The following is a 17,500-nucleotide window of genomic DNA, read 5'->3' as shown; positions in this document are numbered from 1 at the left end:
GAAGTTTCTTCGGCACAATCGAGTTTTCTGTATGAGCTGTGATCCATGAAGATTTCAGCCATGGCCTGGTGGTGGCCTGTCGTAGTGTTGCCAGACGCATAATTATGACCAACTTTAACCACCAGTAGATAAAAAATATGGAGGCTAGAGGGCTGCAATTTGATATTTTTGATGATTTGAAGGTGGATGATCAACATACCAATTTGCAGCCCTCTAGCCTCAGTACTTTTTAAGATTTGTGGGCGGACAGAAAAAGTGCGAACGGACAGAGAAAGCCTTCTCCTCGATAGTTTTCTTTTACAGAAAACTAGTAAAAAGTCGCAATGACCTCTGTCTTTCTATTTCCTTATCCCACCATCTGTTAGCCAAACTATGGGGATCGGATCACGTTTGCTATGTTCGTGCCTACATGTCCACCCAGCCATAAATGGGTAGTACCAGTGTCTGCTGGTGTCAAGGAAAAACGTCATGCGGCTAGTAACTCACTCTTAAACCTGTGAGAAAAAAAATGATGTTATACAGAGAAAAAAAGTAAGCTGAATTTCATAGCCCACTGTGAAATCTTGAAGTGGATTAGTCGAATCAGATCTAGAAAATAATGGTGAATGGATGACATGTCCAAGCGTGGAAACAGGATAACCTCATATATAGTAAGAGCCAGATAGTAATACAAATATTATGTAATTTATTATATATTTATATATTTTATATATATTATATGATATATATATAATTAGATTATTATATATATATATATTATATATATATATATATATATCTATATATATATAATATTTATTATAATATATATATTATATGCTGCTACTTTAATAACGAATATATCTTCTCCTTGACTGTATAAAATGTGTTAGAAAAGAGTTTTGCAACACTTTCAGGTTCCTTAGTTAGCTTATAGTTATAAGATGTCTAAAATGTATGTTCAGATTTCGCATACCATTATTTAAAAGTATATAACGTAGAATGTAAAGAAAGAGAGAGATTAACTTTGTCCGTTCCAAGATAGAAACTGTTTTGGTAAATTGTCATCACCTCGAGATTAGAGATCTCGAGGTCTCCGTTGTGTTTTGGATACGTGTCAATCTTAATCAAACTTACTCGCTCGACTTCTGTCTCGATCGAATACGTGTCTTTGTTGTGCTAATACGTTCATGACTGGTTTCATACGTGTACGTCTTTGCCGAAACCATGTGTAGATTTCACAATTTTTCTGTAAAGTTACGTCATATTAGAAGCTTCTAGAAAGATTGCATCATCTTCTGCATGCCCAAAACGTTTTGTGTGATATCCACTGTCCAGTTTCCGTAAGGAAGAAGATTCATTCAGACTTAAATCCTCATAGCGTTTAGATCTCTCTCTCTCTCTCTCTCTCTCTCTCTCTCTCTCTCTCTCTCTCTATCTCTCTCTCTCTCTCTCAAGCCATACTTGATATTAAAGTAACGTAAAGATTTATACTTAGACATTGGTCACTCGTGAATTTTAGATTTCGGATTTCTTAGAGTTATTTAGTATTATTTAGTGCTTTTTGTGGAATCTGAACAAACATTGTACAAGTGTGTAATGGTGCCTTTTCTTTTGCGAAATATTGTGAATTGGTGAAATTGTGAAACAAGCTGCAACAGAAAGAAAATTGGTACCAAGGTAATGTGTGTTATTGAAGTTTATTAGTTCCAACTAATAATTACAATGGTTTAGAGAACTGATAATTACAATGGTTTGAGTGAAACGATTTGAATTTTTACACATTGCAAATTTTTGTGTTTTGTGTTTGTTCCATTTTTCTTATTGAAGTGATCTCTTTTGCATTTATCTATTTTCTTATTGAAGAGTGTGTTTTTATTTTATATTCTGTGTGATTAATACTTTTTACAATTTTGGTATTTTCCACATTTTTCTGTGTTGTCATTTGCATTCACAATTTAGTTAACTTGGTTGTTGTCATTAATCAATCGTCGCACATTTAATTGAATTTAACACGTGAATTAATTTGCATTTACTTAGAATTCTTTTCAAGTTTCATTGTTGTTTAGCACTTGTGAATTTATTGCCAAATTTTAAATATTGCCTAACACTTCTGAATTTCGATTGAATGAATTTTCTTGAATTTTGTGATAAATTAATTTTGATTTAATTTTACTTAATTTAATTGATTCAAGAATTAATTAAACTTTGCTTTGTTTTCAAGTAACAGTTATTTCTCTGAGATTGTGAATTTCACTTATAAATGTTTGCGTTTAATAATAAATTTTTGTATTTAAAATTTTTATAAGTGTTTTGTTTTACACCAGTATATAAATACGATTTGCTTAGGTAGAAACATAGAGTGGTAATTGAGCTGTTTTCCTTCAATTTACTTGAAGTGAGTTAGAACCAGACTTCTGAAATCAGGGAAATACTTATACTTTTAAAGTTGTTGATGGAATGATGCCCTTTAATTAATTTAATTACATATAAGATTAACTCACATCTGTTTTGATGAACATAGTCTGATTTTCTGCAATACTGGTAAGTTGTTGAAGGGATCACTGTTGCCTTTAGAGTCGTTTAGTACCTGTGATGAAGGTTCAGGTGTCTGGCTGTTGTGAGGTAGCAATTAATGAATGGTAAGTGTAGTAACCAGATACTTGGCAATTTGTCACAATATATATATATATATATATATATATATATATATATATATATATATATATATATGTGTGTGTGTGTGTGTGTGTGTGTGTGTGTGATGTGTGTGTGTGTGTGTGTGTGTGTGTACGTACACTCACACTAATTGTAATGTCTTCTTACAAATTCTAGGGAGCGCGGTGCATTTACGTGTGATAAATGCACGAGATGACGTAGAGTCTCCAACTGGCCCTGAAGTGGAGGTCACGTGGACACTTCCCCGTCAGGACCCGTCGGTGTCTGTGATTTGGCACTCTCTCACTTACTCCTCACAGGTAAAGTGTACTAGTCAAACAAACCACTAATCTGACTGACAAGTATATGGTGATTATTTCTGCTTAATCCATCTAAGTCTTTATTTTTTATTCATCCACGAGCGTGTTGGCGCACGCTACGTGCGCTGGAACTCGTCACTGTGGTCTCCTTTACCCGCCCCCAATCCCCTACCTACCCCGCCCCACCCAGGGCGGACAAACAGGATAGCAGGAGGAGGGCAGATGTCTCCCCTACCCTCCCGTTCCCCCTACCTACCCCGCCCCAAGACAAACTGGTTTGCAGGGCGGTGGATGGCTGTCTGCATTGCTTATCAAATTAAAAGTAAAACTGAAATTTATGTAGTAGCATTGTTTTCTTATTTTGTCTGTCTTTTACGCTTACTCGGGGAGTAAGCCTACAAACTGAAAAAGGTGTTTCATGTTGAGTTAAATTTACAGGATAGGATATTTATGATTTCTTTATTAGAATGAAAATATGAAAAGTAAATAACGTGCATGTTAAACAGTACAGAAAAATTATTCTTCCCAATAAAATATAGTGCGTTTATTTATAAGTTTTCGTTGGTGAAACCAAGTTCTATTTGACTGTAGATTTTAACACGTTTTAATTTATTTGGTATGCTGAATTTAGGCTGTTTCTGATCGATTATTTTGTGTTTCCACTTGTAGCTGAGAATGTATGAACGTGTTCAATTTGTGTCCTTTTATTTAATCCATGTTGTTAGTATAAGTAATACTAAGTGAGGGAATATGTTTACAACTTACGCTTGAAGTGAAAATCTTGCACGCCTTGTTTATTTAAATATGAAATTACGATGACTTTTCAATATCCATAGTATAGTTAATGGAGGGTTTTTCCAGTGCCATATCTAGTGCGTCTCTTATTGATATTAGTCGTCATTAAAAGCCTATGTTCTCTACGCAGTAGAGCCATCTTGCTTGGTAGTAGCCATCTTGCTTGGTGAGACGTACCCGCGTGAAGTCACAATAATCAACAGATATCACAAGTTTAACATACGACTAGAATTTGAGAAATATCTAGAAGTGTTCGTGAACTATCGGTGATAAGATTAGTGTGAAAATAGTAGGATAAAGCGTCTTCTAAGTTAGTTTATCAAGTGTAATACTATAAATCAGAACAAGATGGCAGTAAGTTCCAACTGCGGGAAAAGGTGGCGTAATTTGGCGTGTTTAGCAGATTCGCAATACGATGAGGTAGCAGGAAGGGAACTGGCATTTCTCATCTATGAAATCAGCAACAGTCCTAACCAAAAAGATACAAAAGCATTCATAGATATATTAGAAGGATATAATCCTTCAAACTGGAACAAATCTAATGAAAACATCTTGAAAATAATTGAAGAAGTTCCAAATAAAATCCAAGTGGTCAAGAGACTCATAAAGAAAATATACATAAACCAACATATTCCGACAAAGAAAATGAATAAGGTGAATCTTGTGAATATACTAATTGATGCATTAGGAAAAAGAATGCCAAAAGCATGCAAACTGTGTAAGGTTTGGATAGCATAGTCAATCCACAAAACCTAATCAGAAAATGTGCTGCATGCAACATTCCGACCCATCCACAGTGTGCTGAGGTAATACAAGATTTGAGAAAAGATACAAGAATTTTTTGTTCAACATGTCTATCATGGATAGACAATGTTATTAAATCAAGATTGAATGTACAAATAGTTGAGGATGAAGAAGAAGAGGAAGAGGAGAAGAAGAAGAAGAAAAAAGAAGAAGAGGAAAACGGAAGAAAAGTAAACAAAAATGAAATGACAGAAAAAAATAAGGAAAACAAAGAACAAGATAAAAGTATGGATGCAGAGATACTCATTGATACTACATATGAGGCAATAAAGCAGCATACCTACGAAGAAATAAATTACGATATGACAACAGAAAAGCAAATCCGAAGAGGCTCTACCCAGATCTATACAATGACGGAAAGAGGAAAAAATAGACAAGAAAGACAAAATCTGCAACCTTTTGAAAAGAGGGAATTGCAGATTTGGAGAAAGATGTTACTACAAACATCCTAAGATATGTCAAAACTATGAAATATATGGTAAATGTGCATACTTAGATGGATATGGGGATGATTGCAGAGATCTGCATCCAAAAATATGTAAAAACCTAAAAGAAGGAAAAGGATGTAAGTTCGACAAAAAATGCAAATATATGCACCCTGTAGCCATGAATCATAATCAAATAAATAACCAACCAAGTAATAAAATCCAAAATAAGAAAGAAACAAATAAAGAGAGAAATCAAGAATATCAGGTAAAAGAGAAAAGCAAACCACCAATGAGATATGCAGAGGTGTCAGCAAAAAATTTCAAAGCATCAGCTCCGAAATTCTACTCAAGAGATAATAACTGTATTTATTATGCAAGAGGATATTGCAGAAACGGAGAAAATTGCAGATTCAGACACAAAATTAATAATTATGATGAAGGAAGATCAAATATTATGGAAAAGTTGGATTTTTTAATGTCAGAATTTCTGGAAATGAAAAAAAGAACAACATACCAGAACAGGAAAGAGACATGGGAAAATCCTTATTACTATCAGTATTAAATGAAGGAGAAAACACGCAAACCATCATAGTGATGAATGCGCAGGGTTTAGTTACGAGTAACTCAAAAAGAAAAATAGAGTATTAGAAGAACTAACCCAAAATGAAAAGAAAATATATATAATGAATATAAGTGAAACCTGGTATTCCCAAGAGACTGGGAATGATGATCAAATAAAAGGGTTCCAAACTTATAGATCAGATAGAAAAAATAGGAATCAAGGGGGAACCGCAATATATGGGAAAGACAAAAAACAAGGAAAAATATATGAGAAATAGTAACTCAGAATGTGAACTAATAGCGGTAGAATTTGAATCTGAAAAATTGATGAACATAGAATATTATAGACCTCCTAATACTAAAGAGTTTGACTTAATAATTGAAAAATTGGATGATATATGTAGAAATCACAAGGACTGGACTATTCTCCTATCTGGTGACTTCAACTTTCCTTTCGTAGAATGGAAAGAACGAATAGGAGATTGTGGTTGTACTTATACATATAAAAAAGAGAGTAATAGTAGTGCAGAAGATAAGAGGCAATTTGAAAAGCTATTAGATATGCTACTAGAATACAACATTCAACAAATAAATCACCTGCCAACAAGAAAGGAAAATACTTTAGACCTAGTATTTGTGAACGAGATGAATTATGTTAAAGAAATAATAGTTTATAATGCGAGTATTTCAGACCATAATAAGCAAGAAATGAAAAAGTGGGAAGGATATGGAAAATACAACTTCTACAGTAAAAATATAAAATGGTCAGAAATTAATGAAGAATTAAACAAAGATTGGGATAACATTTTCGTAAGTGATGACATAAGGGTAAATACGGAGATATTATATAAAATATTGGAGATAATAGTGGAAAAATATATACCGAAGAAGAAAAGTAAACATCATTCATGCATACCAAGAGACAGAAGGATCTTGTTCCAGAAAATCAGAAAGTGGAAAAAAGGTCTTGCAAAAGAAAAAAATGCATGGAAAGTTATAGAACTAAAAAGTAAGATAGAAAATGCAGAACAAAAGATTATACAATCAAAAGAAAATGAAAAACGGGACTTGGAAGAAAAAACCCTATTAAATATCAAGCAAAACCCCAAACTATTATACTCATATGCGAAGAAGATGAATAAAAGAAGAATAGAAATAGGCCCTCTGAGAATTGAAGGGAGATTAACGAATGAAAAAAAGGAAATTTGCAACATACTGGCAGAACGATATAAGAGAGAATTCACCCTAGAATAGATAATGAAGATAATGATATAGAAGTAAGGGATGAAAATAGTGAATATTTAGCTGACATAGATATTAATGAAGCTGATATTGTGCAGGCTATTAATGAAATTAAAAATGGAGCTGCTGCAGGGCCTGATGGAATTCCTGCTATTTTGTTAAAGAAAGTAGTTCATTCTATCGCAAAGCCACTTGCAATATTATTAAGACAAAGTGTAGATACAGGCAAGATATATGATGAGCACAAATTAGCATATATTACCCCTACTTTCAAAAGTGGATCAAGACTAGAGGCAAGTAATTATAGGCCTGTGAGTCTAACATCACATATTATGAAAGTGTATGAAAGGGTAATGAAGAAAAATATTATGAAACATTTAATAAAAAATAATTTGTTTAATAAAGGACAACATGGTTTCGTACCCGGAAAAAGTACACAAACCCAACTGTTAGTCCACCGTGAAAACATATTCAAAAATATGAAAAGCGGAAATGAAAAAGATGTGGTTTATTTAGACTTTGCAAAAGCTTTTGATAAAGTAGACCATAATATATTAGCGAAGAAAATTAGAAAACACAATATCGTGGATAAAGTAGGAAGATGGTTAAAAGAATTTTTACACAACAGAAAACAGATAGTTATTGCAAACGACGAGAAATCGGATGAAGCCAAGGTAATATCCGGTGTGCCGCAAGGTACGGTGTTAGCTGCAATACTGTTTGTTATTATGATTGAAGACATAGACAATAATGTTAAGGATTCGGTAGTGAGTAGTTTCGCAGATGACACAAGAATAAGTAGAGAAATTACTTGTGATGAAGATAGGAACGCTCTACAAAGAGACCTTAACAAAGTATATGATTGGGCAGAGGTAAATAGGATGGTATTTAACTCTGATAAATTTGAATCAATAAATTATGGAGACAGAGAAAGAAAGCTATATGCATATAAGGGACCTAATAATGAGACCATCACAAATAAGGAAGCAGTTAAAGACCTTGGTGTGATGATGAATAGGAACATGTTATGCAATGATCAAATAGCAACTCTGTTGGCAAAATGTAAAGCAAAAATGGGAATGTTGTTACGGCACTTCAAAACAAGAAAAGCTGAACACATGATTATGCTTTATAAAACATATGTTCGTAGTCCACTTGAATATTGCAATATGATATGGTACCCACACTATCAAAAGGATATTGCACAAATAGAGAGTGTACAAAGGTCCTTTACAGCTAGAATAGAAGAAGTTAAGGACCTAGACTACTGGGAAAGACTACAATTCTTAAAATTATATAGTCTAGAAAGGAGAAGAGAACGCTACATGATAATTCAGGCATGGAAACAGATAGAAGGAATAGCAGAAAATATCATGGAACTAAAAATATCAGAAAGAGCAAGCAGAGGTAGATTAATAGTGCCCAAAACTATACCAGGAAAAATAAGGAAAGCACACAGGACATTAATCCACTACGCACCAGCATCGATAATGCAGCGTCTATTCAATGCGTTGCCAGCTCATCTGAGGAATATATCAGGAGTGAGCGTAGATGTGTTTAAGAATAAGCTCGACAAATATCTAAAATGCATCCCAGACCATCCAAGATTGGAAGATGCAAAATATACCGGAAGATGTACTAGCAACTCTCTGGTAGACATTAGAGGTGCCTCACACTGAGGGACCTGGGGCAACCCGAACAAGATGTAAGGTCTGTAAGGTAAGGCATCAACTTTGCCCAATTTCGTATGACATGTCTTATTAAAAGTACCTTCAAAAGTGGTCTTCATTAAATTTTGATAAAAGTTGCCAGGGATTTCCAAACAAATACTGAAAACTTTTCAACATTGTAAATGATTTCTTAACAACTATTGAAAGCCTTTCGATATTCTAAATCAGGGGTGCCAGACTTTTGGACTCCGAGATCTACTCTAAAGGCAGAAACTCTTTTACGATCTTCCACACTACACAATCACATATTATTATGTGGGGAAAAAGTTTTCAAATAGCGCCATAGTACGATAAAACATGGATACAATTGCCTCACACACACACACACACACACACACACACACACACACACATATATATATATATATATATATATATATATATATATATATATAAAATATAGTATATGCTTGTGGTTTTGTTTGTTTATATAGGGTTGTGGGGGAATGGCGATCGACTGTTTGGCCACCTCTGTTCCAAATGATATCCTAACAATTACTGAGAGCTTTCCAACATCCTCCATCCCTGCCAGGTGACCGTGAAAGAAGTGGGCAACCACCAGCTGGAGAAAGGGAGAGAGAGCTTCACCATCAGCGATGGCTTGAAATACAACCAACAATATCGCATCTGCGTGCGCGTGGAGCCTGGGCCCTGTGACCATGCCTCCGAGGCTTGCGGGTACATCATGGTCCCTAAACGACACCAGAATAAGTCGCAGCCGGGTAAGTCACTACAGTATGTGGAGATTTATTATGGTCTCTCTCTCTTAGTGTTTGCACAATTTATTTAAGAAGGTTGCACATATATTAATCAATCATAGCCCCGATTCCTTCAGTGACATGAAATACTACCTACCAGAATCAGTCTCCTGAGATGAATATAAATTTCTCTTTTTGATCTAAAAAAAAAGTTGAGTCTTCATTCGCAAAGACCAATATTGGTTAATTGTCAATGAAAGGCGTCGCATAAAAGTATTTAATGATTATGTGAATGAGAATTCGACATTAAATCCCTCGTGACCTGAGCATTGCAGTATGCAATTGGTAGGCAGTCGACTATTGCAGGTTGCATCCGGATATTGAGAGAGAAAGAGATATACATTTACTTAAGTGAAATTATAAAATCAAGCGGAAAAGCGACTTGACGTAGCCATTTTTCCTGCCTTTGTGGTACCTCATTAGATATTTCCGTAAATAGATAGTCCATACGACTTATAGAAGAACGACATTGAAGTTATGGATAGAATGGACATCAGCGCATTTCCAAAGAATGTAACGCTCTCTCTTTCTCTCTCAAACACACACACACACACATGCACACTACATAATGTGTGTGTGTGGGTGGGTATGTGTCTGCTGTGTTTGTTACTGATAAGTAAAACCATTTGAATGAAACATCGACACTAGTTATAGCGTTTCCAGGTACCTGTGAGTATGAAAGGACGCAGCAGAAACACTATCCCACCCCCCCTCTCCTCTCTCTCTCTCTCTCTCTCTCTCTCTCTCTCTCTCTCTCTCTCTCTGTGCGTATGAATGATAAAATAGCTTTAGCAGTTAATCTTTCCTGAATAATAACGGCCATGTCGTGCAAGTTTGCGCAGAGGGTGAGGCTAATGAACTCGAAAATTTATTCGTCAGAATGGATTGACGAGGGATGCGAAGAGCTATTCATAAGCAATACCCACTCTTCTTTTTATGTACAAGTTCTATTCCCGTAATAGCTGTATGCAATTCTAATGTAATTTTTGGGGAAGACCTGAACTCAGGCTGGAGGACAACTGCGCCCGTTGACGCTTTCGCTGTTTATGCGCGGATGTGGAGAGGAGAGAACGTGTAAATAATAGATTGATAGGATTGCGAGTCCCGTCATTTACACATATAGACTCTAAACTTATAGAATATATCTATAAACATACAAACAAAGACACAGGCGTGTACAGAAAAAGCTATTTTCCCCTAACACTGGTGGCTCCGGAGAAAAAGAGATATGCAGTCATTGCCGCTCTCTCTCTCTTTTATCAGTCTTGTAGCTGCTCCTCATTATCACCAACCAGAACGATCATCAGCAAACATCATGCTCCATTCTTGACCTCTTTTTACTTATCTAACATCTTTGCATCAACATCTGTCCTTTATCGAAATTCTCACATTTCTCCATTTATAATGATATTGATCAGTCGTGGAGGCAATACGCCCTGGTCTTAGGCTCACTTTGACACAACTAAACCTCTTTCCCGTCTTCGTATGCTTCATCATTTTTCCGTCACAAAAGCTTAATTGCTCATAACGCTTCAGATTTCTTCGTTATCCTTTCAGTCGTCATTTTTATCTCGGTCCAAATGTACCGCATACAACTTCTTATACCTACTCAAGTTTCTCACAACCTGATTTACGTATGCTCTTCCATATTCAGACCCACACTGTTCTCTCCCTTATTATTATGTGCACTTTTCTCCATAGAGCTGGTTGCTCCAAAAACTATCATTCTGCGTTTTAGATGAGGTTCCAATCCCCTTACGCTTCTCCATAACTAGCTGCAGCCCACTACAATCGACCTGGTATCTAATTCAGTGCTTAGGTCAACAGAAACTGTTTCAGCCAAATGGTTTTATATTACTCCGTACTTATGCAGAAGTCGAACCCTTGTCCTTATGCTAAAGAAACTTTGATAACCAAACTGCTAAAATACGATGATCCTCAGCCTAAACATGTAGAATTTCTTATTCGAAGTTGGCTAAGGTAAAGGGGCACAAGACTGAAAGTGGCTGACTCTTAAACAGTATCCAAGTCGTTTGCTTAGGACTGTGGTTCTCAACCTTTTTCACTCCATTTCCCCCTTCATGAATTCTCAACATTCGTGTGGCTCCCCTCCATTTTTCTCCCAAATCCCATCCCGCCAAAAAAAGGTAAATAAATAAATGAATAAATAAATTAATAAAATGTTGATGAAGAGAACACCCTTGCTTTATTACGAAGTTTACATTCTTAATTATTGTTAACTTAATCAATTAAAAAAGAAAATTTTCTTTGCCGGGGCAGTGATGCATTTTTTTTTTATTCAGATTCTTAAAATTATTTAGAAATATATAATTTGCAACAGCCCACCATGGCCCCCTGAATCCTTGCCATGGCCCCCAGGTTAAGAACCACTAGCTTAGGAGTAGTCAGACGCATTCCCAACAATCAATGGAACATTGTAACATACAGTCTTATGATTTTAAGTTAACTTCAAAATAACAGTATAAGAATGAAACCTACTGTTAACATGAGCACCAAATTAGGGTGAGGTCATCTTCTAAGTAAACTCGTGTTTAAGTCTGTACATCTGTTTTGCTGTGGAGGTCAGTGAAAGCAGAATATCCCAAATATGAAAACCATACTTGCCCGCTAAATCGCAGTGGCAGCTGGATGAGTAATATATCTGCACAGTCTCATATTTCAAGTAGACTTAGTATGGCTTGTGAGATGACTACAGCATATTAATGCATTGTATTTACTTTTATACTCAAAATATTGAGAATTAATTTCAGCTATTCAGCTATTCAAGGGAGCGGTTTTGTATTTAATTAAAAGAGGAACAAGGATGTCATAAGAGTGCTGTAAGAGGGAGTGCTTTGCCTTAAAGGTATGCTTTAAGAGGAAATGCATTACCGTAAAGGCTTTATTGCTTTAAGGTGTGTTTTAAAGAGAGTGCATTGCCTCAAGAGGGATTGCACTGCCATAACAGCATGCTTTAAGAGGGTTACATTACCATGGTGATGAGCTTCAAAAGGGTTTGCACTGCCATTAAACTATGCTTGTAGAGGGTGTGAACTGCCATTAGAGTATACTTTAAGAGGGTGTTCGCTGCCATTATGATAGTATGCTGTAAGAGGGTGTACGCTGCCATTATGATAGTATGCTGTAAGAGGGTGTACGCTGCCATGAAGGTATCTTAAGAGTGTACGCCTTCAAGAGAGCTGGAAGTGCCAGTGCCTGAAAAGTATGCTTTGAGAGGGAATGCGTTGCCATAAAGATATGCTTTAAGAAATAGTGCATTGTTATAGAGTATGCTTGAAGACGGAGTGCATTTTCAAACAATTATGCTTTAAGAAGTTGTGTATGGCCACCAAAAAGGGTGCTAATAAGAAGGGTGGCATTTCCATAAAGTGGTTTTAATTTTCTAGCCTAGAAAGATATTTAATTTTGTTTCTTTGGTTATCCACAATAGAGGAGATACGTACGTTACCTAGGTATCGGCTATTCGGACAGTTTACTGAATTGCTGAAAGGAATTTAAAATAATTTATCATTAATTTCAATTACCGTTGTACCAGGGAAAGCGATCTGGATTTTACTATTAGCAATTATTGTAATGAATGGTCAGTTATGAGGGAGACCCTTTTCCTTCTGATGCACCATTTCCTTAATGAGTGGGTTTGTTAAAGCAATCCTCTTTTTTTAAGCGTTTCCAATTTGTATTGCATGGCCCCATGAGAGTGAGGAAGAAATATTTCACATACCTTCCATTTGAATATTTCACCTTGGTTACTTTGAATTGCCTTTGGAAAGAAACGGGGATGTGGGATTTAAATGATTCAATTTCCAATCACGCCATAATCAGGCCGGTAATTGAGCAGAAGGAAAATTTTTTAGTTCTTTCGCTTCATAAACATGACTCCGATCGCTAGCATATGTAAATGACCATGTGCTTCATTTCTTTCTTACAATGATGATAATTAATCCTTTCTGGCAAACACCTTAACTCATTAAAGAAAGATCTTTGGCCCATCACCTGTTCCCCATTTTATTAGTTCTGTAACTTGTGCTCAATTATCATGAAAGTTCCTTAAAATTTCTTAAAGGTAGTGCCCGTAGTTGTTTAATCTACATAATGCACGGCTATATTTTTGACAAAAGTTGTGGCGTCTCTTACATTCGTTTTTTCATTCATACTTTGGCGATCTTCCCATCAACCGTGTTCATAACCTTACCTCTGCTCCTAGGAATATTTGTTGTGGTTTTACGTATCATAGTATCATAGAATGCATTTCATGAAAGCCAAATTGCAATGTCTATTTTCAAGGCACTTTTTTTCCCCTAAAAACCAGTTTGAGAGACCATACTTCGTAAGCATCCCCTCTCACCCACGTAACACATGTTACTCCCTTTCGCCACACACAATGTCCTGTGAATGCCAAACTAAGGTATACTTAACTTTTTGTGAATGTCAGCGCGAGAGTTTCTTATTTGCTGTAGAAGTCCCACGATCCAAATATTCCCAAACATTTCTAGAGGCAAGGAAGAGAAGTTTTCTCTTGTTAGCTCTCTAAGGAAATGAGTGTTCACATGCGGACGTGTCAATGGTTTTCTGTTTCGTTAAAGATATTTATATCTTAGTATGAGAACAATGTTAAACCTGAAGAGTTTCAGCAATCCAATGTTGACGTGTTATATTTTATGGGTCTCTCTCTCTCTCTCTCTCTCTCTCTCTCTCTCTCTCTCTCTCTCTCTCTCTCTCTCTCTCTCTCTCTCTCTCTCTCTCTCTCTCTTATATTTCAGCATCAGTTATAGTTTCCAATATTATTATCTCAAAAAGATTATTCATCTTTCTTTACGCCCTTAGCACCCAATTATGAATACCACTTTCCTCTTATCAAGTTCAATCCTTAAGCACTAATTTGTAGATAGTGGCATTAAGGCGGCCTTACCATCGACCCTGAATGAAATGTAACTTATGTAATATAATATATATATATATATATATATATATATATATATATATATATATATATAGTATATATACAGTGGTACTTCGACATACGAAAGTCCAAGCTTACGAAATTATATATATATATATATATATATATATATATATAATATATATATATATATATTACATAAGTTATATTTCATTCAGGGTCGATGGTAAGGCAATGATTGGTTGGTATGGTTAGTACTTGGGTGGGTGATCATTTAGAAAAGCCAGACATCATAGGTACTCAAGTGCGCTATACCTATCATGGGTAAACCATACCCATGATGGGTATGGTTAGTACTTGGATGGGTGATCATTTAGAAGTCACGCTGTGGCTACCCGTCATTGCCTAACTATGCTGATCGAACGACCACCAATACATACACATATGTATCATATATATACATATATAATTTTCAACAGGTCGTCCAGCCTTGTACCTCGTTCTCAGTCCAGTGAGCAGTAAGAACCTGACGGTGCAGTGGGGAGAAGTTCCAGGCCAAACGCAGGCCATTCGAGAGGCTCGGGCAGCCAAAGGTTACAGGATCACTTGGCGAAGAGTGGAGGGTCTCATAGGACACCCAGGCCATGCTTCCAATCTCGTGTCCAGCAGGCATCTCATCAAAGGTCTCATCCCAGGCTCCAGGTGAGCATGCAGTGTAATATTCAGTGTTGAAAAGCATATGCAACTTACTGGTTGAGTATTGTATTTGGGCCTCTCTCTTTTAACTAAGCATTCCGAAAACGGGTGAAGGAAATTTGGTGAAACTTTGGGGTAACATTTGTTTGGAGACTCACTCCCTGTGATCAAACTTTGGTGGATTGTTTGATTTATTATTTTACCCAGCTGACTGCGCCACACCATAGAATATGGACATCTTCTGGCGGTTGAGAGGGCAAAGATATTTAAAGGACAAAAATGGCTGCTAGAAATTGCAATAAGCCACCACTTCGGCTGAAATTAAGTGGCTCAACTTTGTTGTGCTTCTTTTTGTTTTGCTTTTTTTAAGAAAGAAAGAAAAAAATAGTTTTGTGTGTGTATATATATATGTATGTATGTGTGATTTGCACAAGGTGTTCATATAAAAAAGTGAGAAGATGAAAGAAACAGTCACTACTGTCTAGTCGTTCCTCATGTTTGGTTTATTGGTGATACACGTCACTGGCGCCGCACAACCATCAAAAATAGAATTTTTCAGATCCATAGCCATACCTCCCGCTTTCATATTATAGAATGCCCTACGTGCTGGCACAAAGCCAGCTTAATCAAAAACAGCAAAATAGTAGTACCGATTTGTGCCAAAAAACATGCGCGGGCGTACTCACCTCATCCATCTTCACCATCATAAATACCTGTCTGCAACTGCCTATATATACATATTCTGAACCTAGTATGCAATTATTATTTTCGAAAAAGGAGGAGAGAGGAGCTGGGAAAACAAAGGCCATCCTTTGAAGTCGCTTGCCCCAAACGAGCGCCCCTGGATATTTTCGCGTCTCGGTTGAGGAAATAATATTTTCTCCAAAAACAGGAGATTCACTACACTTAAAAATCTAGTTTTTCTTGCTTTTTTTCTGCTGCTAGCATTACCGCATTTAATGGCCGTCTTTTAACAAGGGATGTGCTGTCATTTTACTGATTAAAAATTAAAGCAAACTTAAATTAGTAAAAAAAGATGTGCATATTCTGAACGTAAATTAATCAGACTTCCTCCTACAGATTTTCGAAATTAGACATCCCAGCTTCCGGAAGTGACCCATTCATTCTCGAGCCAGTTGCCATTACCAATGTAATATTTTAAAGTTCGAAGTCTCTTAATACCTTATATTTATTCAGAGAATATCTTGAATTTTATCTATTACGTTCGACAATATAATTCTTGCATTCTAATACATTTTTATCTATTTATTAATTAATTGTTTTTCTTGTTTAATAAGTAGGAGCTCCTCTTTCTGCATTTCCATTTACTTCCTCTTACTTCTTCCTAATGAACACCATATTCTTGGAAGCTTGAATTTCAAGTCAGTGGCCCCTGTGGGCTTGTTCCATATGAATAGGTTTCATCTACTGAATAATAATAATAATAATAATAATAATAATAATAATAATAATAATAATAATAATAATAATAATAATAATAATAAGTTCATAAATAATGTGATGCAATTTGGAGTCAACTTAAGAAAGATCATATGCATTCTTTCTTCTTGTAAATGCTTTCAAGCCTCTACTTCCAAACTTCACTGGACCCTTCTCCCTACGGCAAAGACTATACCCTTGTTTTCTGTTCATTCCAACATATCTCTCGTTCCATCTGTATAATTATCAAACAGTCGCAATGACGTTGCACTCAGTCACTTTCCTGTTGACAAGTTTGCGAAAGCTTTTTGCTTTAAAATGTTACAATCTACGTCGTATATTGTCAAAATTATCCTCATTGCATCTATCATATTTTTTTTTTAAAGATTAAAATAACAACGCATATGTCACAGCAGTCAGTTTTTCCCTTCACTCTCAAACTTTTCGCTCAAGTGTTTCATAGTCAACACTTGATACACACAATCCCAGATGTTGCTCTATAATTTTATGCAAAAGCTTCTTCCTTCTTAATGACTGTTGTAATCAGAGCCCTTCCATGCATGTTAGGTCAACCAAAACATTTTATTGTATAATAATTTGCAAAAAGTTGTCGTAAATTCTCGCTTAGATATTTAAAAACCATCGTTGCATTGTCAGCAATCACATTCGGATCCATTACCAACTTCAAATTTTGTTTCCTTCCTTCTGCCTTTTTTCATCTTCATTTAATTACCACCCCTTCAGTTTCCTGACCCAAGACTGTTACTCTCTTTCGACGTTTTTCTCTTCGGCGATAGTTTGTGTTCTTTTGTTCCTGAATTGGATGCCATCTTTCTCAAAGTAAGTAAATAGACAAATTTTGGTCACTAGTCCCTGTCTCGTTTTCCTTTCCTCTCAACTTCCCTTTTCTATTTCTTCTGTTCTTGTGTGTCATTTGCCCTTCTACCTTGTAAATGAACATTATCAGACCGTACAGTTCTTTAATTCATCTTCCTTGTATACCTAAAGAAAAAAAAAACCCTGTGTGCAGCATGAAGGACCCCATCCTTGAATATCTGAAACTCTTCGTCGGCTGCTAATTATTCTGTTCAGCATTTCAGCGTATTGTTTATGTATCATCTCCACATATGCCAATCTCACTTCCCTTTCATCAGTCACTCACCTTCAT

At 35.9% G+C, this 17,500-nt stretch overlaps 1 protein-coding gene across 1 annotated transcript in view; it reads left to right on the top strand.

The window, feature by feature from the left end:
* Positions 1–17,500, top strand: part of LOC135197826 (uncharacterized) — a 51,933-nt gene that overhangs the window by 10,253 nt on the left and 24,180 nt on the right. Inside the window, exons 2-4 of the mRNA XM_064224971.1 lie at positions 2,815–2,957; positions 9,050–9,239; positions 14,676–14,898. Of these exons, the coding sequence (XP_064081041.1) occupies positions 2,815–2,957; positions 9,050–9,239; positions 14,676–14,898 (556 nt within the window). The remainder of the gene's footprint in view (positions 1–2,814; positions 2,958–9,049; positions 9,240–14,675; positions 14,899–17,500) is intronic.

This window comes from Macrobrachium nipponense, chromosome 21, assembly GCF_015104395.2.
Source record: "Macrobrachium nipponense isolate FS-2020 chromosome 21, ASM1510439v2, whole genome shotgun sequence".
Lineage (NCBI taxonomy): Eukaryota > Metazoa > Arthropoda > Malacostraca > Decapoda > Palaemonidae > Macrobrachium > Macrobrachium nipponense.
This window is presented reverse-complemented; position numbering and strand designations above follow the sequence as displayed.